This window comes from Anolis sagrei, chromosome 9 (genome assembly GCF_037176765.1).
Source record: "Anolis sagrei isolate rAnoSag1 chromosome 9, rAnoSag1.mat, whole genome shotgun sequence".
NCBI classification, from domain to species: Eukaryota; Metazoa; Chordata; class Lepidosauria; order Squamata; family Dactyloidae; genus Anolis; species Anolis sagrei.
Window position 1 is genome coordinate 22,789,312 of NC_090029.1, and position 25,856 is coordinate 22,815,167.

General features: G+C 48.2%; 1 protein-coding gene across 1 annotated transcript; it reads right to left on the reverse strand.

The window, feature by feature from the left end:
* Positions 1–1,167: 1,167 nt before the first annotated feature.
* Positions 1,168–25,522, reverse strand: SEMA4B (semaphorin 4B). Its single transcript, XM_060755443.2, has 14 exons — positions 25,243–25,522; positions 14,731–14,891; positions 13,058–13,120; positions 12,828–12,926; positions 11,419–11,530; positions 11,185–11,301; positions 10,744–10,910; positions 9,308–9,486; positions 8,959–9,109; positions 6,730–6,931; positions 4,971–5,089; positions 4,621–4,790; positions 4,457–4,536; positions 1,168–2,609 (listed from the first exon to the last, which is right to left on the reverse strand). The coding sequence occupies exons 1-14, from the start codon at positions 25,331–25,333 to the stop codon at positions 1,873–1,875; spliced, it is 2,448 nt and encodes an 815-aa protein (XP_060611426.2). The 5' UTR covers positions 25,334–25,522; the 3' UTR covers positions 1,168–1,872.
* Positions 25,523–25,856: the final 334 nt, after the last annotated feature.

Here is a 25,856-nt window from a genome sequence, read left to right on the forward strand (position 1 = left end):
GAAGAAGAAGGTAAGGAGGATGAGGGCGTGGTTACTTTCCCCATCGCCCTCCTTACCTTCCTCACCCTCCTCCTGTTCGCCGCCTGGGGCCTCTTGCTGTGACGCCACGTGGGGCCCAAGCGGCAGCAAGAGGCCCTGGGCGGCAAAAAGGAGGGTAAGGAGGGCAAAATTATTTTTTAAAAAACGCAAAACATGGAGTCCACGATAAGTGAACCACGAAGGATTGAGGGACCACTGTAACTCTTGTCTGTTTGAGGCAAGAGTGAATGTTGTAAATGGCCACCTTGATTATTATTTATTATTTGTTTACTTCATTTCTACCCCGCCTTTCTCGACCCAGGAGGGGACTCACGGCAGCTTAAAATCTGGCAAAAATGCAATGCCGCAAAGGTAAACAATAAAACACATCTCATAAAAATATAAACAATCTAAGCATATAAGCAATGAAAACACATTACAATCTATCAAACAGATTAAAACCACATATAAAACGCTGAGTCATGATCTCATTAGCAATGAATGGCCTTGCAGCTTCAATGCCTGTCTGGTTGCTGCCTGGGGAAATCCAAAAGCACGTGGACAATTTCAGCAGAAAGGAGGAAACCATGAAAATGAACATATTTTTTAAAAAAACTCTAAAATCAGGACAGTAAATAAAGAGCAATACTAAAAAAGCAGGGGAATTCTTGACATGAAACAATCAGGGCCAACTAACACCTCCCAACAATGGATTCACCCAGGCAGGAAGCAGCCAGGCTTTGAAGGTGCAAGAACATTCAATACTAATCAACATTCACACCTGCCTGAAGCAGACAAGAGTTCTTTCTCCCACCCTGGACATTCCACAGATATATAAACCCAATTGTCCTAGTTTCCAACAGACTTCACAACCTCTGAGGATGCCTGCCATAGATGTGGGTGCAACATCAGGAGAGAATGCTTCTTGAACATGGTCATACAGCCTGGAAACCTCTCAGCAACCCAGTGATTCCAGCCATGAAAGCCTTCAACAACACATAGATATTAGAGATTTTCTGACACTTAGCCTCAGCACTGGAGACAGAGAGACCATTGCAGGGAAGGACTGATGGAGGCTGCAAAGTAAGCAACCCTGCATCTCTTCCAATTTCAGCCTGAGTCCAGATTCAGCAGCAGGAAGCCAAAGGAGACGGGTCAACTTTTATGTAAAAATCCACACAAATAAACACAGACACCACTTGTGAAGGTGCACCAAAGGGAGGGGGATATGGTTGTGATGGCACTCCATACTGATGAAGTATTTTGGGGTGGGGGTCACAGTGGTCTGGCCTTAGAAAGGTTTCCTCCATCTCCTGGCCCCGCTTTCCCACTCCTGTACAGACAATACGAAGACAAGGACACCCAAATGTCTGACTGCTGCCCCATCAGAGCCCAACAGGAGCTGATCCCGCTCTCCTTGCCTTTTGGAGTCCTGTTCCTTGAATGGGCCAAGACAGGGGTGCTGGCCCCACAGGTGCAGCTTCCGAGACCTCTAATCTCCCCTTTGAACTGCAAGTCAGTCAGGTTGGCCTGCAAAAAGTCAGCCAAATTGTGCGTTTCATTCCACAGTGCTGCCTTCTCAGGTGGGCACAGTGGCAACAGCTGGAAGTCTTGCCTTCTGGTGAAAGCTCTGTGGTGCCCTGTTACACCAATGCCTTTACCTTCACAACCCAGAGCCTCCAAAGACATATAGGGTCTCCCAGCACCACTGGGGCTCCACTGCCCATTCTGGGGCAATTCTGGAGGAGGAGTCCCCAGAGCTGGTTCTGCAGAAGGCTCAGCACAGGAAGGTCTCTCTGTTTAGTAATTTGACACAATACCCACAAAGCATGCCAACAAGCCCGCTATTCAGCCTCATACCACAGAGTCCCGGATCTCTGAGCCCAGGCGCACACGGGGCCGCTGGGAAGGCGGTGACACTTCCACAACGCTCGCATGCATGCTTAGCGGGCGCTGGCTGGACTCAAGGAAGGCCATGGTCGGGGGACCTGGAACAGCATGAGCCGGGCTGCTGGCCGCATGGCTGTTGTCGAGCGCCTGATAGCCCTTGTGGTCCGGAAGCAGGGCGCTGGGGGCGGTGGCACCGTTGAGAGGCAGGCTCTCGGGGGGAGCCTTGGCCTTGGGATGCGTGCGGGAGCAGGTGCCCTGCTTCAGGAAGGCCTTCATGGCACCGTGGTGCCGGCGCAGTGCGAAGAGCGCAAGCAGCGTCACGACGAGGCTGAAGAGGGCGCACATCACCAGGAACTCGGTCCAGTAGGTCTTGTCGTCCAAGAGCCCCGCTGCCTCTGCTGAGGTGCTCCTCGATGTGCCAACAGTGTCTGGCGGGCTGCGGAAGACCCACGGCTGCCCCGCCTCCACACAGTAGCTGGCCGTCCGCTGCTGGAAGCCCCCTTCGAAGGACCAGCACTCGTAGCGGCCAGCTTGCTCTGGGCCACCTGCCAGCACAAGTCCTCCATCCTGCAGCATCAGCCAGGAGGTGTTGAGGGGCAACCCGTCCCGTTCCCAGCGCCGGGTGGCCAGGTTGGAGAGTGGCGGGCAGTGCAGCGGCGTCACAGCGTTGGGGCGAAGGAGCACCCGCTGGCACTGGGTCTCTGCGGGGAAAGACAATGGGAAAGAGCACAGATCAGGCCCCAGGGAAGGACAAGGAAACCCCCAAGACCACCACATCCTCTTGGGGCTGTGAGCCAACACTAGGACCCCCAGACACACAAAGGCTATGATCCTGCCTCCAGGAGAGGGTCGGGTGCAACTAAGGTGGCTATGCAGTTAAAGTTGGCATTCAATTCTGCTATGCATAAGAAAGCAGCACTCTGGATGGGACATTTAGAGAGAAGTAGATCAGGTTTAGAAAGTTTGGTAGGAAAACGTATCCCTTGACTCAGCCTCAGGCATGGGCCAAGTTTGGTCCTCCATCTCAGTGTTTTGGACTTCAACTACCACAATTCCCAACAGCCTACTGACTATTAGTTGAAGCCTGCTCTCTCTCTCTCTCTCTGAATTGTAACAAATTGCTTTTAATGTAAGCCACTTTGAGTCTCCTTGTGGAGAGAAAAGCGAGGTATAAACATAATAATAATAGTAATTATTAACAGTATTATTACGTTTATACCTTGCATTTCAAATAATAATAATGATGATAATAATAACAATAGTAATAGAGCCTCTGGAGACACAGTGAGTTAAACCAGAGTTGCTGAACTTGCTGATTGAAAGGTCAGCGGTTCGAATCTGGAGAGCAGGGTGAGCCCCTGCTGTTAGCCCCAGCTTCTGCCAACCTAGCAGTTCAGAAACATGCAAATATGAGTACATCAATAGGTACTGCTCCGGCAGGAAGGTAAAGACGCTCCATGCAGTCATGCCAGCCACATGACCTTGGAATTGTTTACAGACAACACCGGCTCTTCGGCTTAGAAATGGAGATGAGAACGTTCCCCCACCACAGAATCGGACATTACTAGACTTAATGTCAGGGGAAACTTTTCCCTAATAATAATAATAAGAACAATAGTAATAGTAATCATTAAGAGTGACAGTTTCGAAGCACAATACTCCTGACCTCATGATAGTGTGGAAAATGTATGGATTGTCGATGTTGCAATCCCATGCAACAGCAGGATTTAAGAGAAACAACTAGAAAAGCTGACACAATACGAGGATTTAAAGATCAAACTGCAAAGACTCTAGCACAAGCCAGCTAAGGTAGTCCAAGTGGTGATCGGCACACTGGGTGCAGTGCCTAAAGACCTTGGCTTGCATTTAAAAACAATCAGTGCTAACAAAATCACCACCTGTCAGCTGCAAAAGGCCACCTTACTTGGATCTGAATGCATTATTCACCGATACATCACAGAGTCCTAGACACTTGGGAAATGTCTGACGTGTGACCCAGTACAACAGCCAGCAGAGTGATCTTGTTTGCTGTGTACTAATCTTGTTGTGTATCTAATAATAATGATAATAATGCTAATAAATCTATCAGTCTTGACCCCACCTATAATGTGTGGACTGATATTCTCAGAGCAACTCCCCACTCAAGTTCCCAGCCCCCTCCTTTCCTGGAACTTTCCATTCCTTTGTCCTCAGAAGACTGAGCGAAGACTAGCTAAAGGGAGGACCTGAGTGATTTCCTTCCCTATCCGTTATATAGATCTTTTGAATAAAGCTAATGTAACTTTAACTGCTGGCCTAAGTGTGAGATCTCATACTTCGTCCTAATTCCCTTCCTGCTATACTCTTGTTAACAGTTACAAAACACCATGCTACCTATTTTGTGGCACACTGCAGAAATACAACCATGTGTCATGTTCAAAGAGTGCCACTGCAGCGGCACAGTGTGCTTCCACAACGCAGAACTGAATACAGTCCTTGGCATCAGATACAAATGCCTAGGCCCTTGGGCACCACAGGACCCTGGCCAATGTCTCCTGCATCACTTTACCTGCTGAGTTGCCGAACCTCCCACTGATCTCAGGACAGAGACTCACAGCATCCGCACTTTCAATATCCTGGACCCAGGAGCTGTTGGGAGAAAGAGGAACCATCAGGGTGGAGGAGCAAAGGGAAGCCCGCTTTCTTATCCACACTGGTGGGAGAAGCACTTACGCTGCTGAGTGGGGCTCCTGGGAGTCCGGGGCAAAGGGCAGGCAGGCACTTCCACTCCAGGCGCAGAAAGGGTCCTGGGCCAGGATGCACTCCCCGCAGGTACGGTGCATGCTGCAGTTGGCCAGAGGGACCTGCACCAAGGCAGCGTAAGAGGTGGCATACAGGAAGCCCTGTAGGAAGTGAGGGAAAGGGGAGCATGTGGCCCATTATCCACAGAGGTTGTAGCCATCGGGAGACCCCGATCTCCAGAGCCTTGGGATTGAGGCCCACAGCCAAGGAGGCCCCACCAGGAGGAATGGCTGAGCGTGGATGCAAAGGAAGGGTGTGCCCACAATAGTCTCCGGCCTTGCCTGAGTGGCGTCCAGCAGCAGCTCCAGGACGGGCTGCCCTACGGGGAAGAGCTGGATCTCCTCAATCAGGTGCACCTGATTCTGTCCTGCGACCACAGCTTTGTGGAGCTGGCCGTCCTCTGAAAAGTAGAAGAAGTGGGCATCTGAGGACGAAGCTCCATGGGACACTTGTCTCAGCAATGCCACCTGGCATGCCCCCACTCCCAGAAATAAAACTGCCCTCTCTTTGCTTGCCAGGACCAGAACCAAATCCAAAATGAGAATCAGGACCAGGACCAGAACTGAGCTATGACCAGGGCCAGAACCAGGACCAAATCAAGAATTAGAACCAGAACCAAGCCATGATCCAGAACCTGGGCCAGAATCATGACCATGACTGGAGCCTGGGACTGAACCATAACCGGGACTGTGGCGCAGCTAGCTGGGTGTCAGCTGCATTAAGATCACTACTGACCGAAAAATCATGAGTTCGAAGCCAGCCCGGGTCGAAGTGAGCTTCTGACCAAATTTGTGTACCTTGTTGTCAACCTTTGCAGTCCGAAATACAGTTGCATCTGTCAAGTAGGATATATCAGTACCACTTTGTGGGGAGGCTAATTTAATTAATTTACGAGGCCATAAAGATCAGCGAGCATGCAGGGAATGAGGAAGTATTTCATCAATGTCACAGATGGACGGTGAAGCGACAGCTCCCCTGGTGGCCAGAAAAGTTGGAATGTTAAACAGCCTCTGACTGTCTGTCTATATGTGTTGTGTGTCTATGGCATTGAATGTTTGCCATGTATATGAGTCCCCTGCAAGGTGAGGAGGGCGGAATATAAATACTGTAAATAAATAATAAACCATAACCAGGACTGGAACCTGTGCCAGAACCATAATCAGGACTGGGACCACAGGCCAAAACCGGTACCAGGACTGGAACCCAGGCCAGAACAGGAACTCAGGTCAGAACCAGGGCCAGTCTGCTTCAGGAGGTACTCTGGGGGCACCAAAAGCCCAGCAACCAATGAGCCCTCCCACCAGTCCCTTGAGCAGTCCCTGCCTTCTCTAAAGAATAGATTCCCATCCGGGACCTGCTCCCACAAGTCTTTGGAGAACACAGTAGAGGTGAGTTCCCTCCAGCCCTGTTGGAAATAGCAATTTTCTACAAGCCTCCTATACTAGTTATTTGTTATGTATATAATTCAGACTGAGACTCCATTTTAGACGTCTGTGTTGTGTATTGTATTGTATAGTCAGTGTTCGTTATGCATTAGACATAAGACAGAATAGACTGCAACAGGATGCCTTAGAGAACGTAAACAATTAACCTATATGCTCAATACACGAAGTTTGTAAGTAAACCAACTATGCTATTTTTAGCAAAGACTACTTATTTTTGTCTCTTGAGAGCATGATTTAAAACCAAATATATTTTATGGGAGAGTAGATTTTTTTAGACAACTAAAATAATACTTTAGAATATCTGCTATATATTTTGTGCACTGGCATAATCTTCATTCCTAACAGTTCAGAAATATAACCAGGTATAGCAGTCTAACAACTGAGAAGCCTAATTTGCTTTGCATGAATACTAGTGGATATGTACCACTAAAGAGAAGATCCCCTCAAAAAAGGTTATGATTCGCCAAAAGGTCATGCTTCCAAAAGGTTTTGGAGATTCTGGTTTTCCCAAAGGTTATGATCTCAAAGGTCATCCTTTTCCCAAAAGGCCCAGCCCGCTTCCTCCATCCACCCAAAGGCCCCGGCGCCAACCCACCTGTGCCCAAGAAGAGGACGTCGTAGGCCTGGTGCAGGCCCTGGACACGCTGGACGGAGACCTGCCGGTAGCGTGAGTGTCCCTGCAGGAGGAGGGGTTGGCTCCGGACAGCGCTGTCCATCAAGAAGTGGTCCTTGAGGTAGTTGAGCACTCGGTCAGGCATCTGGAGGGAGGAGGCGATCTTCATCTGGCGGTTGATGCACTGTGGAAGGAAGGGGCTCTCAGAGGCATCTCACCAGGAGTCCTGGGACCAGGGGCTCTGAGGAGAGCTCCATATGTTGCCTTCTCTGGGAATCCAGGGACAAAGGAATGAGGAGCCCAGCAGCTTTGGTTCCAAGGCCACTGAAGCATAGAATCCTAGAGTTGGAAGAGACCCCCAAAGGCCATCCAGCCTAACCCTCTTCTTTTTGCCATGCAGGAAAAGTACCCCCAACAGATGGCCATCCAGCATCTGTTTCAAAGCCTCCAAAAAAGGAGCCTCTGCTACAGGAGGCATCGTCCAGTATGTCCAGTAAGTGGATTCTCCACCTCAGACATCAGAAGAACTGCAAGACCGAGAACAAGCCACGAGAGTCAAGACAAAGACCCACCCAGAGAAAAAGTGTTCTTGCCATACATCAAGGGAACCACTGACCGCATAGGGAAGCTAATGAGGAAACACAACATACAAACTATCTACAGACCCACCAAGAAAATCCAACAAATACTACGTTCAGCAAAGGACAAGAGGGATCCTCTCACCTCTGCAGGAGTCTACTGTGTACAATGCAGCTGTGGACAAGAAGTCTACATAGGGACCACCAAATGCAGCATTGCGCAGACACGAATCAAGGAACATGAAAGGTACTGCAGACTAATTCAACCAGAGAAATCAGCCATAGCAAGCACCTGATGATACAATCTGGACACAGCATTTTCTTTGAGAGCACAGAAATGTTGGACCACTCCAACAACCACCATGCCAGACTACACAGAGAAGCCATTGAAATCCATAAGCATGTGAACAATTTCAACAGAAAGGAGGAAACCATGAAAATGAACAAAATCTGGCTACCAGTATTAAAAAACTCTAAAATTAAAACAGCAGAGGGAAAACAATCAGGAACATCTAATCACATCTCAACAAAAGATTGCTCCAGATACCGCCAGGCCATCAAATGCTAATCAAGGTGGTCAGTTGAAACATTCACACCTAACTCCAGCAGACAAGAGTTCTTTGTCCCACCCTGGGCATTCTACAGATATATAAACCCTTTTCCTAGTTCCAACAGACCTCACTACCTCAGAGGATGCTTGCCATAGATGCAGGTAAAACGTCAGGAGAGAATGCATCTAGAACACGGCCATACAGCCCGAAAAAACCTAAAACAACCCTGTGATTCCAGCCATGAAAGCCTTTGACAATATGTCCAGTAAGTATTTTTACTGTACTGTAACATCAATCAAGACACGAGGGGAGATGGGTACAAAACCAAATTATTATTCTTGTCATTATCATCATCATTATAGAATCATAGAGTTGGAAAAGAGCTTGTGGGCCATCCAGTCCAACCCCTTTCTGCCAAGAAGCAAGAAAATTACATTCAAAGCACCCCTGACAGGTGGCCATCCAGCCTCTGCTTAAAAGCCTCCAAAGGAGCTTCCACCACACTCTAGGGCAGAGAGAGAGAGAGTTCCACTGCTGAACAGCTCTCACAGTCAGGAAGTTCTTTCTAATGTCCAGGTGGAATCTCCTTTCCTGTAGCTTGAAGCCATTGTTCAATTGCAGAAAGGAAGCTTGCTCCCTCGTCCTTATGACTTCCACTCATATATTTATCCATGGCCCTCATCATGTCTCCTCTCAGCCTTCTCTTCTGCAGGTTAAACAAGCCTGGTTCTTTAAGCTGCTCCTCATAGGGCTTGTTCTCCAGACCCTTGAGTCTTTGAGTCACCCTTCTCTGGACACATTCCAGCTTAGAGTCAACATCTCCCTTCAACTGCAGTGCCCAGAACTGGACACAGTGTGATTTCAGATGTGTTCTGACCAAGGCAGAATAGAGTATGGGTAGCATGACTTACCTGGATCTACACTAGGCTTCTATTTATGCAGGGCAAAATCCCACTGGCTTTTTGAGCCACCACATCACATTGTTGGCTCATGTTTAACTTGTTCCCCATGAGGACTCCATTATTATTATTATTATTATTATTATTATTATTATTATTATTATTGATTTTGTTGATACGTACTGCTCCAGGTCGGGGCTCTGGCACGGGGCGGGTATCCGTATACCACTGCTGCGTCTCCCGGTTGACCTCCTTGTAGAGTCCATTGAAGGCCTTCTCCACATCCGAAATGGAGAAGGCGCACACGGCCGCACCCCCGGCCCCCTTCCTGTCCCTGGAGAGACATTGGAGGGAAGGGGTTGTCAGCACAAGCAGCTGCAGAACTGCCTCCCCCATGGAGGTGGAGCCCCATGGCAACCAACCACTTTCCGCAGGAGTCCCTCAAGCTGAGAGGCTGATCTAATGGTTGCGGTGGGCACAGCACCCTGCCCAATGTGTGCCCCCCAAAAGATTTGCCCCCCCAAATGCTCACCATTGGGAGGTGAAGACACCATAGAAGATAGTCTTCCTCCAATCCTGACCAGGGGTCAAGACAAACATGTCCTGCAGCACGTTGAAGGGGAAGCCGTCCTCGGGGTGTGAGCAGAGTAGGGGTGCCTTCAGGAAGGTGGTCCACCGCCGCTGCAGCACCCGCTCACCCCCCACATCGCCCTGCGAGGAGGAGGCGGAAGAAAAGGGGGGGAATGAGCCTTCCCTGGCTTCTGGGGTGGGAGAGCAAGCCATTCCGATTTGGTAGTCCTTTCACAACAGGAGACAGGGAAAGGGAAGGGAAAAGCGAAAGGGAAGGGGGAAGGGAAAAGGGAAAAGGGGAAGGAAAAGGAAAGAGTAAAGGAAAAGGGGAAAGGGATAAGGGGAAAAAGGAAAGGGATAAGGGGAAAGGGATAAGAGGAAGGGAAAGGGAAAAGGGGAAGGTGAAAGGAAAGGAAAGAAAGGGAAAGGGAAAAGGGGAAGGGGGAAAGGGAAAGGAAAGAGGAAGGGAAAGGGAAAAAAGAAAGAGGGAAGGGAAGGGAAAGGGAAAAGGGAAGATAAAAAGGGAAGGGGAGGGAAAGGGGAAAGGAGAGGGGGAAGAGAAGAAAAGGAAAGAGGAAGGGAAAAAAGAATGGTGGAAGGGAAAAGAGGAAGGGAAAGAGGGAAAGGAAGGGGAAGGGATAAGGGAAAGGGAAAAGGGGAAGGTGAAAGTTAAGGAAAGGGGAAAGGAAAGAGGAAGGGAAAGGGAAAAAAGAAAGGGGGAAGGGGAAAGAGGAAGGGAAAAGGGAAGGGATAAGGGAAAAGGGGAAGGAAAGGAAAGAGAAAAGAAAATGGAAAGGGGGAGGGGAAGGAAAAGGGGAAAAGGGAAGAGGGGAAGGAAAAGGAAAGTGTAAAGGAAAAAGGATAAAAGAAAGGGAAAACAGGAAGAGGAAGGGGAAGGGAAAAGGGGAAGGGAAAGGGGAAAGAGGAAGGGAAAGGGAAAAAGAAAGGCAGAAGGGAAAAGAGGAAGAGGAAGGAGGAAGGAAAGGGGAAAGGAAAAAGGGAAGGGAAAAGGGGAAGGGAAAAGGAAAAGGAAAGGGAAAAAGAAAAGAGGACAGTAAAAGGGAAAGGAAAGGGGAAGGGAAAAAGGGATAAAAAGGGAAGGAAAGGAGGAGCCCAGCAGGAGATTTGCACAGAAAGGAGATCCTTCTCTTTCCACCCAAAACAGGTAGATCAGGATCCAGGGGTGGATCTGTGGGAGATCTGCACCTGGCTTGCCAGGGCTCCTCATGCCTCAACATTTCAGCCACTTGAAGGCCTTTTCCCATGGCTCTTATTAACACCAACAACAACTACACAGGATGCTAGAAAAACATCACGAAGCTGGTGCCGAGTTGGGAGGGACCCTGATCACCCACAAATGCCACAAAGCTTGTGTGTCAGCTATGCGCCCAACCTCACCTTGCACACGCGTGCAATGCGTGAGACGATGGTGTCTTCAAAGAAGTCAAACTCCTTCCCGCTCTCGCTGAAGAAGAAGTAGATCTTGTCGTCATCATTCCCATTGTCATCTCCGTTGATGGGCGGGAGGCTTTGGTGTAAGAAGGCAGAGCCCACAAAGAAGGGGTCTGCAAAACAGAACGAGAGAGTAGGAACCCACCAAGGTCCAGGCTGGAGCCCCCTCACAGACACACACATACACATTGCAGGCCCCGCCCAGTTCTACTGGGTTATCATGCCAAGGGAAAGGGGTGTGAAAACACATTTGGGTTTGAGGCCCTTATAAAGGAACCCAACATCACGGAAAGGGCTAAATCAAGACCCCATCCCTTGCCCTGAGCTCTGTGGAGTGGCATGCAGGAGGGATTGCCTCCCCAGCCCCACTGTAGCCCCACTGCCCACCTTGTAGCCAGTTGAGGGAGTTCTCTGTTTTGATGGCCGGCCGGCTACCGTGGCTCCGGAGGATGGAGGGCTCATTGCCTTGGAAGTTGCTGACGGTCCCCGTGTAGAGCTCTCCCTCTGCAAGGAAGTGGCATTCAGGGAGGGGACAGGAAAGAGAGATGGGGAGGAGGGCAAAGTGGAAGGGCCAGCAAGGGAGGCAGTGGGGCTCCCCCCACAGCCAAGGGAGTTCCTTACCGACCATGATGGCAGTAGACTTGTACTCAGGGTCAAACGGGCAGCGCCCCTTCCCGTCCTCCAGCACCAGCCGCCCAGATGTTTCCCGAACCAAACTGAAGTCTGGGACTTTCTGTAGGGAAGACAAGAAGAAGGCCTTGAAGAAGGAGTTGGGAAGGCGGAGGATTGCTTTTGTCAGAAATATTAAAAATTAGCTAGGTATTGGGTTGTTGTAGGTTTTTTCGGGCTATATGGCCATGTTCTACAAGCATTCACAACTTCTGAGGATGCTTGCCATAGATGCAGGCAAAACGTCAGGAGAAAATGCTTCTAGAACATGGCCATATAGCCCGAAGAAACCTACAACCCAGTGATTCCAGCCATGAAAGCATTCGACAATACATAGCTAGGCATTTTTAATTACAAAAATGTGAGTCATGCACTGGAAGAGTTAAATACATGCAATAACACAGTAAAAGCTGCAGTTCAATATAAGAAGGTGTGCCTGTAGCTTAGTAGCCCTCAGTCTGTGAGGTCTCTGTGGGAGAAGGGCCTCAGTATTAGTTCACTTCAGTATGAGAGGTGTCAGTCTGTGAGAAGGCCTCAGTGTGAGAAGTCCTTTGGCATGTGTTTTGGACTTCAACTCCCAACGTGTCAGTCTGTGAGAAGGCGTCAGTGTGAGAAGTCCTCAGTGGGAGAAAGACCTCAGTGTGAGGAGGTCTGGTGTGAGAAGCTTCAGTGAGAGGAAGCCTCAGGTTGAAGACCAACGTGTGTGAAGCTCGAGTGTTAAGGCTGCTGTGTGTAAAGCTACTGTGTGAAGCTCCTGCATAACTTCGGTATGAGAAAAGGCTCTGAGAGAGTGAAGCTGTTTATCTGCATGGGAAAGAAGCCCAGCGTGGAAGCAAAGAAGGAAGTGTAAAGGACTTGGTGTTATGGAAATCTTGTTCTTGTAAATAGTGAAACCATATTATTTAACTACAAAGAAAAGCTTCCTCTGGAAGATATAACATTGGGCTGTGTGTGTGTAAGTGAGGGTTTTTTTATCACCTTGGGCTACTGGTGCTGGGTCACGCTGTTGCTAATTAGTTACTCTGCTGTACATTGATGAAAAGGGTCTTTTGTTAACAAGCCCACTCGCCCAACAGCTTTCTCAAAGTAAAAGAACGAGTCCCAAAGGTGAGTCAATGACACCTGCTAAACTTGGCACACCTCTCCTGCTCATCCTAAACCCGGCCCAGGATGCCTTATAATTGGCCCTCTGTTTCCACAGATTAACCTTCTGTGGGTTCAATGGCCCTTTGAAGGAAACCATATTAAGGCAGATGTGGCCCTCAATGGAAATAAGTTTGACACCCCGGTATTAGGAGCTTCCAGAGGTGGGTACACAAACTCCTGCCCAGAGACCCCCGACTTCCCCAATGTCCCCTCACAATGTAAGCGCAGGTGGGGCTGAAGGCACTGGTCCCGCAGGTGTACAAGTGGGTCTCGTTCAGTTGCAGGAGGATCTTGATGTAGTTGTAGCAGTCCCTCTGCAAGGCAAAGAGGAAGAGAGGACATATATGGGTGTTTTGGCTTGCCCGTTGTGTTGGGATCGCTCCCTCCCACAGCTGACTGACCAGTCCTCCTGACCGGTGACTCATCCAAGGCCTCTGTCACTCACCTGGGGATCTTTGCCCTTGAAAACGCACTGGCGCTTCTTCTCCTCCTCGGCCTCCCATGACAGCTGTGGGACACAAAGGAGACACTCTATTTACACAGTTTTAATGACAAATTCTAAATTTCCATTCTAATTTTTTGTGTATTTTAATATGTATTTTATAGGAATATGTTTTAATATTTAAGACCCAACCAAGAGAGGGAAATGAACGCTAGATCGTCTGCATACATCAGGAAGAAAGTCTTTCTATTCCTGATTACTGGTGAAGGAAAGTCGATTTTAGCCAAACAAGGCGCTGAATCATTCATATATCTCAGGCATGGGCAAACTTGGGCCCTGCAGGTGTTTTGGACTTCAACTCCCACCGTTCCTAACAGCCTCAGGCCCTTTCCTTTTCCCCCTCAGCCGCTTAAGCGGCTGAGGGGGAAAAGGAAGGGGCCTGAGACTGTTAGGAACAGCAGGAGTTAAAGTCCAAGTCCAAAACACCTGCGGCGAAGGCCCAAATTGGCCAATGTCTAATACAGATGTTAAAAAGAGTGGAGGCCAATGAGCACCCCTGTTTTACTTCTCATGTTGTTGGAAAAGCTTCTGTTAGAGGACCATTTCTGCCAACTCTGACCCTCATTTCTGTGTTAGTGTATAGTTCCTGCAATCTCAAGAGTCTGCAGTCAATGCCAGAATGCCAGTTTCTCCCATAAACCTGCAAAGGTAGTGGAAAATTGAGACGCACTGGGACTTTCGAATCCAGACTGATAAAGATTTGGAACACAATACACCAGACATCACCATTGTGGAAAAAAAAAAGGTTTGGACCTCACAACCTCTGAGGATGCTTGCCATAAATGCAGGCGAAACGTCAGGAGAGAATGCTTCTAGAAAGTGGCCATATAGCCCGTAAAACCTATAATAACCCAGTGATTCCAGCCATGAAAGCCTTCGACAATACGTTGAACATTACAAATTACCAGACTGATATTATGTAACATGCCAAAATAAACAATGCCTTTTTCAAATAACCAGGGCATCATTGGATATCCAAGTTAGTAATAATTAGTAATAATTATCTGTGTTGGCTCCCACAAAATATGACTCCCCAAGTATTTAAAAGCATCCCCCCAAAGATCCAATCCCCTCCACTCTAAATGGGCTTGAAAGGGACCCAAAGAGGCATGGTGAGACTTGAGACCTGCCCAAAACAGGGGCCAGTGATTGCATCGTTGTGGTCTTCTTGACCTGCGAAGAAGCCCACCTGGAGGGACTATAAACCCACCACAAATCCCTCCAAGCTAGTCAAGCACCTGGTCAGAAATGGGTGCTGTCCACCCACCCTCTCATTGTGCAAGGTTGCTTCCTCCTTGAGCCCAGTTTCTTCCACCTGGCCTTCCTTGCTGACCCATCCATCCCACCCATTCCCCTTAAGCCACAGCCAAGCCCTACCTGAGTCGAGACCAATGTTTGTGAGCAACTCCCAGATTCTGGGCGTGGAACCAAATGTGCCTGTTGCACAAGGAGATGGCAAGAGATACGGGCCACCCACCCACCTACCACCCACCTGCCTCCTTGCCAGCTGCTTGTGCTGTCTCTGGGAGACGGAGGGACTCCTTGGCTCAGCCCCCCTCCCAATGGACCACTGCCCACCCAGACAAGTTAAAGGCAAGCGGGTGCCCACCCCTCACCTTCCGGTGCTGTGTCCCCGGGGAAAATGCGCTGGTGTCGAGGGCCAGGAGTGCTTCGCGGGCTCCGACATAGAGGCGGCTTCCATCAGGGCTGAGCATCAGGGCCGTGAAGTTGGTGGTCCCTGGCATCACAAAACGTCCCAATCGCCTCTGGGGGGAGTCTGTTGGCACAAGATGGGGGCAGAAACAATGAATGATGGGGGGAAGCCTTTTCCCTAATATCTGGGCCATGAAGGAAATGCAAAGAGACAGGATTAGTGAGTCCCATGTGAAAAATATAATGTTGTCTTGGTGGACAACTAGTTGAACATGAGCCAAGTGTGTGATGCAGCAGCTAAAAAAGCCAATGAGATTTTGGGCGGCATCCAAAGGAGTCTAGTGTCTAGATCAGACGTGGGCAAACTTGGGTCCTCCAAGTGTTTTGGACTTCAACTCCCAGCATTCCTAACAGCCTCAGGTCCTTTCCTTTTCCTCCTCAGCCACTTAAGCGGCTGAGGTGGAAAAGGAAGGGACCTGAGGCTGTTAGGAATGCTGGGAGTTGAAGTCCAAAACTCCTGAAGGGCCCAAGTTTGCCCATACTTGGCCTAGATTATGGGAAGTCATGGTGCCTCTCTATTCTGCTTTGGTTAGACCTCTTTACCTGGAATATTGTGTCCAATTCTGGGCACCACAACAGAGACGATACAACAACAACAACAACAACTCTAAGCTATAAGGGGTCCAGAAGAGTGCAACTAAAATGCACAAAGGTCTGGAGACCACGAATAATCCCTATGAGGAGCATCTTAAAGAGCTGGGTCTGCTTAGCCTGTAAAAGACAAGGTTGAGAGGAGACATGAGAGCCATGTCTAAACATCTGAAAGGATGTCATAAGGAAGCAGAAGCAGGCTTCCTTTCTGTTGCCCTTGCGACTAAGACTCAATGGAGGCATGGGTTGAGATGACAGGAAAGGGGATTCCACCTGAACTTTATTAGAAAGGACTTCCTGATTTTACGGAGAGTTGTTCAGCAGTGGAACTCTCTGCCTCAGTGTCCAGTAGAAGCTCCTTCCTTGGAGGCTTTTAAACAGAGGCTGGATGGCCATCCGCCAGGAGGATATATTTATTTATTCACTAATAGCCGTCCCCTGCCATGTGTTGCTGTGGCCCAGTCTGTGTATATGTGTTTTGTGTGTGTATATATATGTGTATATGTGTGCTTCTATATTTGTGTGTTTGTGTATATATGTGGTTTTGTGCATGCATTGCAATGTATTATTTATTTTTTTGGCTGTTTAAGTCTCTTCCATGATGTTTTTCAGTGTTTTATGACTGATGGTCACTCATTGGCCTGATAGGTGTCTTGTGTCCAAATTTGGTGTCAATTCGTCCAGTGGTTTTGGAGTTATGTTAATCTCACAAACGAATATTACATTTTTATTTATATAGATATCTTTCTCACCCCAGGAGGGGGGACTCAAGGCGGTTTACAACAAACTAATGGCAAAAATTCAATGCCAACATACATGTAATCAGAAAAAAATTAATAATAACCAAAACTAACATATAACAATAAATTAAAAATTATTAAAACCATTAAACATGAGACACAAACAACATTTAAGCATTAAAAACATTAAAAAGATTCTAGTATAAAAATTAAAATCACATAATCCAAAAATAGTACACTATGGTCACTCCGATTGTCATTGCACATCTTTCCTAATTATTCTTTGCACTGCATTATTTTGCCGGCCAAAGGCTTGGTCCCACAACCACATCTTTGTTTTCTTTCTGAATGCTGATCTAATCTCACTGGGGAGAGAGTTCCCAGAGCTGAGGAGCCACCACTGAGAAGGCCTTGTTTCTCATCCCCACCTGTGAGGGAGGTGGGTCTGAGAGCAGGGCCTCTCCAGAAGATCTCAACCTCCGAGATGGTTCATAGAGGGAGATACTTTTGGACAGGTAAGCTGGGCTGGAACCATTTAGGGCTTTATAAGCTAAAGCCAGCACTTTGAATTGTGCTCAGTAGCAAACTAGTAGTCAGTGGAACTGACATTACAGGCGAGTTGTGTACTCCCCTGTTAGAAATCTGACTGCCACTCATTGGACTATTTGGAGCTTCTGAACAATCTTCAAGGGCAGCCCAACATAGAGTGCATTGCAGTAGTCTATTCTCAATGTAACAAGACTGCGGACCATCGTGAGTACTTTGTGCTTTTCCTGCCTGGCTGAATTGGGGTTGGACTGGATGGTGCATGCAGTTTCTTTCAACTCTATGATTCTAGGGGTTTTAACTGGACAGGTCAGGAAGTACATGGTCCATATGTGGCAGTGCCCACTGCGGCAGCCTATCGTCCTCTGAATCGGAGACTTGCAGAGGCCATTCTTGCCTCCTGGTGCAGCTGAACCCAAGCCACAAGTAGACCGCCCAGCACATTCCAGCCTGTCAAACCTTTCTGTGTGACTGACGATTGGCAGGTGCTGTTCTAAGTCCGCAACACGCAGCACAAGCGCTTACAGCGGACATGAACATAAAATATTAACTCGAGAAAGAAAACCGTCCCTGACCCAGAGAAGCCCCTAGGCTTTTTCTGACTGGCTCCCTCTCAGCCAGGGTCGGAAAAGGACGAAGGGCCCTGCAAGGAGGAAGGGGTTTCGAAGGGCCCCACAATCACCACTTGGGGGTCGGACCAGGACCCCAAAGGACAGGGTTTCAAGTTTGTGGTCAGACACGGAGACCCACTGGGTGGCCTTGGGCAGGTCACTGTCGGAAATATTGAAAATTAATTGGGTATTTTGATTACAAAAGTGTGATTGAAAGAGTTAATAGTCCAAAGCTTGTCAGTGTTAGTGGGCCAAAGCTAGCATTGCCCCAAGGAAAGTGAGTAGGCCCAAAGCCTGTTAGTGTTAATTTGCCTCAGTGAGGGGACGCCTCAGTCTGTGTGAGGTAAACCTCTGAATGAGAGAAGACTCGTGTGATAAAGCTCCTGTACAAAAGCTGCTGTGAGTAAAGCTACTATGTATTTGTTTATTTGTGTTATATGGAAACCTTGTTATTGCAAATAGTGCAACTATTTTATTTTACTACAAAGAAAAAGCCTCCTTTATTTATTATTTACGACATTTATATGCCTCTCCTCTCACCCCAAAGGGGACTCAGAGCGGCTTACAAGTTATATGTAAATACAATATATTATTAGTATCATACATTTCCATATTGTACTATCTCACTGAAATACAATGCTGAAGTACAACACCACCTGAGCTCTGCGAGTGCAGCATTTTTCCAAATGAAGCACAGAGTGTTTGAGGACTTGGCCATCTGTAGCGATACCAAAGTGCTTGTTTATAAAGCTATTGTCCTCCCAACCCTGCTATATGCCGGCGAGACGTGGACTGTCTACAGACGTTACATGCAACTCCTAGAACGATTCCATCAGCGTTGCCTCTGAAAAATCTGCAAATCTCTTGGGAAGACAAGCGGACAAATGTCAGCGTGCTGGAAGAAGCAAAGACCACTAGCACTGAAGCGATGGTCCTCCACCACCAACTCCGCTGGACTGGCCACGTTGTCCAAATGCCCGACCACCGTCTCCCAAAGCAGTTGCTCTACTTCGAACTCAAGAACAGAAAATGGAATATTGGAGGACAGAAAAAGAGATTAAAAGATGGGCTCAAAGCCAGCCTTAAAAACTCTGGCATAGACACCGAGAACTGGGAAGCCCTGGCCCTTGAGCGCTCCAGCTGGAGGTCAGCTGTGACCAGCAGTGCTGTAGAATTTGAAGAGGCACAAATGGAGGGTGAAAGACAGAAATGTGCCAAGACGAAGGCGCGTCAAGCCAACCGTGTTTGGGACTGCCTACCACCTGGAAACCGATGCCCTCACTGTAGAAGATGCAGATCAAGAATAGGTCTCCACAGCCACCTACAGACTCACATAACGAGGGATCGCCTAATTAATAAGGAATTCCTCACTGTGGGAGAACATGCAGGTCAAGAATAGGTCTCCACAGTCACCTATGTACCCACCGCCAGTACACCGATCTTGGAAGAAATCCTACTCGGACATCGAGGGATCGCCTAAGTAAGTAAGTATCCCACTATACTGTAATATTAATAGTGATATTACATGTAATATGAAATATATAATTATGGTATATTATTATTATATTGTATTATATTATAACATTATTATCATGAAATATATAATTATTATATTGTATTACATTATAACATTATTATCAATATTATATGTGCATACAATGTATTCTTAGAACAGCACAATATTAGTATTGGAAGAAATAACATTGGCCTGTGTGTTTTCATGAGGAGGGTCTTTTGTTAATTAGCCCACTCACTCAACACACACTCTCTCAGCCTCTGAAGAGGGCAATGGGAAGCCTCCTCTGAAGAGAAACTCTGGAAGATGTCCACGCATGGCCTGGGGGCAACTTGAGGAAGGAGTCCCAGCCCATCCCTCTGATGCTACCTGGTGCTTGTTCACAGGAAATGAGCCAGACGCCCCAAAGAGAGAGGCTCGTGCCTCTCTGCCAACACCTTGGTGACTCAGTTGTGGGCAGGATGAAGAACGAGGTGAAGGAGTAATTTGGGAGAGCCCCGAGCCACAGGCGATCAATGGCAAGAGGAGCCCATCTGGACTAGCACACGGCTAGTGCTCAGGGCACTCGATACTCAATAGGAAAAGCTGCAATAGAGAATGGTCAAGACACGTCTGCCGGACATTTTGTCCCATTGCTCTCAACGCCCCTTCCGCTTGGCGCCAGGGCAGCTTTCCACCTCGGTGCTCCCATGCCTTTTGCCCATGCGCTTGGGAAGAAGGGTGGCACCGCCGCAATGGGCCACTGGCTGGCCGGGAGCTTTTGGGAGGTGGCCCAACCCAGGTGACCTCGAATGACCCTCCTCCGATCCCGTCCCGTTCTCTTGGGGAGCCTGTTCTGTTTGTTCAGAACAAGCCTGTGCCTGAGCGTAGCAGCCACTGGACCGGTTCCAGGCCGCCATGGCTGCCACCGCCGCTGGTGTTGTTGTGATTGCTGCTGCTTCTGCTCTGGCAAGGCTTGGTGTGCTGGGACTGGCAAGAGTAGGCAATGGCCCTGATCCAGCACAGAGAGAGCGAGAGAGAGAGGACACGAAGAGGGAAAATGACCCCTTCTGAGGGTCACTTGAGTGCCAGCCAACCTCTCCGTGCCAGGGAAGGAGGCCAGGTCGATTTCCTTTACGGAAGAATACAGGTTGTCCCTGAGTTATAGACATCTGACATACAAATGACTCCTACTTAAGAACAGGGCTGGACTAGGTGGTCTTTGAAGGGTTTCTTCAAAATCTTTGACATTGTATCTATCTCACATACACACACATACAAACAAACAAACACAAATCATCCCAGAGTTAAAAACATCCGACATACACATGGCTCCTAGTTAAAAACAGGGCTGGACTGGATGGCCTTTGGAGGTCCCTTCAAAATCTATGACACTATATCTATCTCATATATATTTCTCATACACACACACACACATATATATACAGGCCATCCCAGAGTTACAAGCATCTGATTTACAAATGACTGTTAAAAACAGGGCTGGACTGGATGGCCTTTGGGGATCCCTTCAAAATCTATGACACTATATCTATCTCATATATTTATCTCATATACACACACATATGTACACACATAGGTACAGGCCATCTTAGAGTTACAAACATCCGATTTACAAATTACTGTTAAGAATAGGGCTGGACTGGATGGCCTTTGGAGATCCCTTCCGAATCTATGATGCTATATCTATCTCATATATATATATAATATAGACTTTCCCTGAATTACAAACATCCAACTTACAAACAACTCCTAGTTAAAAATGAGGCCGAGACAACAGGAAGTGATAGAAATCTTATATTATATATTAGGTAAAAGTAAGTTTGTGTCTGACGCTGGGGGTTGGTGCTCATCTCCATTTCTAAGCCAAGAGCCAGCATTGTCCATAGACACCTCCAAGATCATGTGGCCACTGGCATGACAGAGTGGTACCTATTGATCTACTCACGTTTGCATGTTTTCTAACTGCTAGGTTGGCAGAAGCTGGGGCTGACAGTGGAAGCTCATACCGCTCCCCGGATTCGAACCTGTGACCTTTCGGTCAACAAGCTCAGCAGCTCAGTGGTTTAACCCACTGCGCCACCGGGGGCTCCATATTATATATTATCATTCCCCTGCCTCATGTTGCTGTGGCCCAATCAGTGTATATGTGTGTTGTGTGTGTGTATATATGTGTTTATGTGTGTGTGTATATTTGTGTACATATATGTGTTCGCATATATATATATATGTGTGTGTGTGTGTGTATATATATATTTGTGTATTAATGTGTTTATATGTGTACATGCATATTGTGTATATGTGTGTGCTTGTCTATATGCATATTTGTGTGTATATATGTGTGTATGTTTATATGTATATGTGTATATATGTATATTTGTATGTGTATATATGTGTGTATATTATGTGTGTGAACATGTGTATATTTGTGTGTGCTTGTGCATATATATGTGTGTGTGTGCATGTGTATGTGTATATGTATATGTGTGTGCATGTGTATATATATTTATGTATGTGATGTGTATATGTGTGTATACATGTATATTTGTGTGTGCATGTGTATATGTATATATGTATGTATATTTGTGTGTGTACATGTTTATATTTGTGTGTGCTTGTGCATATATATACATGTGTGTGTATGAATGTGTGTATGGATGACTGTATGTATGTATGTATATATGTATATATGGTGTATTTTGCGGGTTTTAAGTCTGTTCCACGGAGGAGGGGGGTTGTGTGTGTTTTTAGGGGTGATGGACTGTTAGATGTATTGTTGGACTGTTAGGTGTATTGTTCCAAATTTGGTGTCAATTCGTCCAGTGGTTTCTGAGTTATGTTAATCCCACAAACGAGCATTACATTTTTATTTATATAGATTACAAGTATGATATTGTATTATCATTTCATATAAGTGCAGGCCATCCCTGAGTTGCAAACATCCAACTTACAAATGATTCACCGCTAAGAACGGGGCTGAGACAACAGGAAGTGAGAGAAGTCTTCTCCTTGAAAGGAAGGGAAATCCTCTCCTGGAAGAGTTATTTTCAAGGGGAAAAAGGGTCTCCCTTCAGTGAAGCTTTAGCATCAGTCCTTGTTTCCACAACATACAAATCACAGAGACAGAAAGGGAGGTGGAATTTTCTCAACAGGGGCACAGACAGCAAAGGAAACACCACGGGGGTGTTCACCCTCCCTAGGCAATCCAAAAAAGAGAGACCCTCCTCAAGTCGAAGAGAAGCAAATTCAAAGGACTCTGGATGGGTGGTGCCAAGAGAGAGATGAGGGCCCTTCTGGTTGCCATGAGTTGCACAGGCCCAAGGCCATGGCATCAAAAGGCTTGATTGGGGCCCAGTGAGGAGGAAGGCAGGGCTCCCCTGGCAAAAAGGAGGGTCCTGGTCCTGTGGCCCTCTCTGCCTCAAAGCAAGAAAGCCAAGTGGGGAGGTTGCTGGGTTTGGCCAGGCAAAGCCTCCTTTCTTGCTCAGTAAGGAGCCTGTTGGGACAAGCCCAGCGAAACCGGTCCAAAGAAGAAGGCGAAAAAGAAGGGAGGGAAGGGAGGGAGGTGTGGATCTGGGCCCCCGGGAGGGAAGGGAAGCTGTGAGTCTCAGGCCCAGAAGCATGGGGAGCATGGGGGCAGATGGGAAAGGGAAGGGCCCCAATTCCTCTGTGGACAGACTGGCCTCACTTTCCTCTCCCTTCTCCAAAAAGGACCTTCCACGGGAAGGAAACATGAGGTGATCCCAAAGTGGGGGTCCCAGGATGAGGAGAACCTCCCTCCCTACCTCAAGCAGGATCTGGATGGCCATCTGTCAGGAGGGCTTGCATTGTATCCTCTTGCCTTCCTAGTCAGAAGTGGGTTGGGCTGGATAGCCTTTGGGGGACCCTTCCACCTCTAGGACTCTAAAGCCTGACCTCCATAAAGCCTACTATCTATGAGATTGGGTGGCCACCTGGAAGGCTTTGATGGTGCCTTCCTTGGCAGAAGAGGGGTAGGATGGATGGTTTTTGGGGGACCCTTCCAACTAGGATTCCATGACTCTACCGCCTGAATTTTCAATAAACCTACAGTCTCATAGAGAGCCATATGTCTATAGTCTGACCACTCCATAAAACCTACTATCTATGAGACTGGGCGGCCATCTATCTGGAGGGCTTTGATGGTGCCTTCTTGGGAAGAAAAGGGGTGGGTTGGATGGTTTTTGGGGGGACCCTTCCAACTCAAGGATTCTATAGCCTGGCTTCTCCATAAACAACTATCTATGAGATTGAGTGGCCATCTGGAGGGCTTTTATAGTGCTTCCCTGGGCAGTAGGGGAGTGGGCTAGACGGCCTTTGGGGACCCCTTCCAACTAGGATTCCATGACTCTACAGCCTGACTTTCCCATAAACCTGCAATCTCGTAGATGGCTATATGTCTACAATCTGACTGCTCCATAAAACCCACTATCTATGAGACTGGACAGCCATCTATCTGGAGGGCTTTGATGGTGCCTTTCTGGGCAGAAGAGGGGTGGGCTGGATGGCCTTTGGGGGACCCTTCCAATTCAAGGATTCAATGACTACTGAATGGCTTTACCATAAATCTACAATCTCATAGATAGCCATATGTTTACAGCTTGACTGCTCCATAAAGCCTACTATCTGGAGGGCTTTGATGGTACCTTTCTGGGCAGAAGATGGGTGGACTGGATGGCCTTTGGGGGAACCTTCAAACTCTAGAATTCTACAGCCTGACTTCTCCAGAAGTCTACTATCTATGAGACTGGATGGCCATCAGTCTGGAGGGCTTTGATGGTGCTTTCCTGGGCCGAAGAGGGATGGGCTGGATGTTCTTAGAGGACCCTTCCAACACAAGGATTCTATAGCCTGACTTCTCCATAAAGCCTACAATCTATGAGATTGAGTGGCCATCTATAGGGTTTTGATGGGTAGAAGAAGGTGAGCTGGATGGACTTTGGGAGACCCTTCCAGCTCGAAGATTCCATGACTCTACAGTCTTGCTTTTCCATAAACCTACAATCTCATATAGACAGCCATATGTCTAGCTTTACTGCTCCATAAATCCTACTATCTTGGGCAGAGGAAGGGTGGGCTGGATGGCCTTAGAGGACCCCTTCCAGTTCTAGGATTCCATGGCTCTACCTTGACTTCTCCATCAACCTACTACCTATGAGACTGGACTGTCATCTGTCCGGAGGGATTTGATGGTGCCTTCATGGGCAGGAGGGGGTGTGGATGGACTTAGAGGACCCCTTCTAATTCTAGGATTCCATGGCTCTTCCTTGGCTTCTCCATCAACCTACTACCTATGAGACTGGATGCCCATCTGTCTGAAGAGATTTGATGGTGCCTTCAAGGGTAGGAGGGGGTGGGCTGGATGGCCTTAGAGGACCCCTTCCAATTCTAGGATTCCATGGCTCTACCCTGACTTCTCCATCAACCTACTATCTATGACACTAGATGGCCATTTGTCTGGAGGGATTTCATGGTGCCTTCATGGGCAGAAGAAGGGTGGGCTGGATGGCCTTAGAGGACCTCTTCCAAATCTAGGATTCCATGGCTCTACCATGACTTCTCCATCAACCTACTACCTATGAGACTGTACGGCCATCTGTCTGGAGGGATTTGATGGTGCCTTCATGGGCAGGAGTGGGGATGGGCTTGATGGCCTTAGAGGTCCCCTTCCAATTCTAGGATTCCATAGCTTCTCCATCAACCTACTACCTATGAGACTGGATGGCCATATGTCTGGAGGGATTTGATGGTGCCTTCATGGGCAGGAGGGGGGTGGGCTGGATGGCCTTGGAGGACCCCTTCCAGTTCTAGGATTCCATGGCTCTACCATGACTTCTCCATCAACCTACTACCTATGAGACTGTACGGCCATCTGTCTGGAGGGATTTGATGGCGCCTTCATGGGCAGGAGTGGGGATGGGCTTGATGGCCTTAGAGGTCCCCTTCCAATTCTAGGATTCCATAGCTTCTCCATCAACCTACTACCTATGAGTCTAGATGGTCATCTGTCTGGAGGGATTTGATGGTGCCTTCATGGGCAGGAGGTGGTGGGCTGGGTGTCCTTTGGGGGCCCCTTCCAACTTGAGAATTCTACAGCCTGACTTCTCCATTTGTGTGAGAGAGGGTGGCAGATTGGAGGGCTTGGATGGTGCCTTCCTGAGCAGAAGAGGGGTGGGCTGGATGGCCTTTGGGGCTCCCTTCCAAGCCTGTGCTTCGACCCCCTCCTTCCCCTCCTGAGGCTTTTTGGGAGGGGGCTCTATGGGCGTGTCTCCTCCTCCGACCACGCCCCTTTTAGCCCCTCCCGCGGAGAAAGGAGGGAGGGTCTCTCTGCTCTGGGCGCCCCCTCCCTCCCTCTCTCTCTCCCTCCTTCTTTCCCCCCCGAAAGCGAGGCTCACTCACCGAAGCGGAGGCTCAGCCGCGGCACCGACGCCCCTCCCGAGGCCAGAAGCAGGAGGGCCACCCCCAGGAGGGACCCCAGACCCGCAGCCATGGCCAGGCAGCAGCAGCACAAGCCTCCTCTTCCTCCTCTTTCTCAATCTCTCTCTCTCTCTCTCTCGACGGGGCGGGCGGGGCAGTGGCGCCTCCCTTTCCTCCTCCTTTTTCTGCCCCTTTCTTTCTTTCCTTCTTTCTTTCTTTCTCGTGAGCGACAGGTCCGGACCTGCGGAGGGAGGGGCTGGAAGGGGCGGGGCTCCCCACGAGGGGCGTGTCCAAAAGGGGCGGGGCCTCCCCTCCTCAAAGCCCAGGACTTTAGACTTTGCAGGGATTGGTTCAACCGAGACACTCCACTCCCAAGCACTCTCCCTTCATGCCTTCATTCCAGAGCCCATTAGGAAGCATGGAGGGGAGAGAAGCCCCTCTGCATCATGTTACTACTACTACTACTACTACTAATAAATTAACAAACTAAGTAAAATAATATTTAATATTGCTACATATTATTAATATTAATAATAATAAAGTAAACCAATATTTAGTTATATTAATAATAATAAAGTAATAAAATAATATTTAAT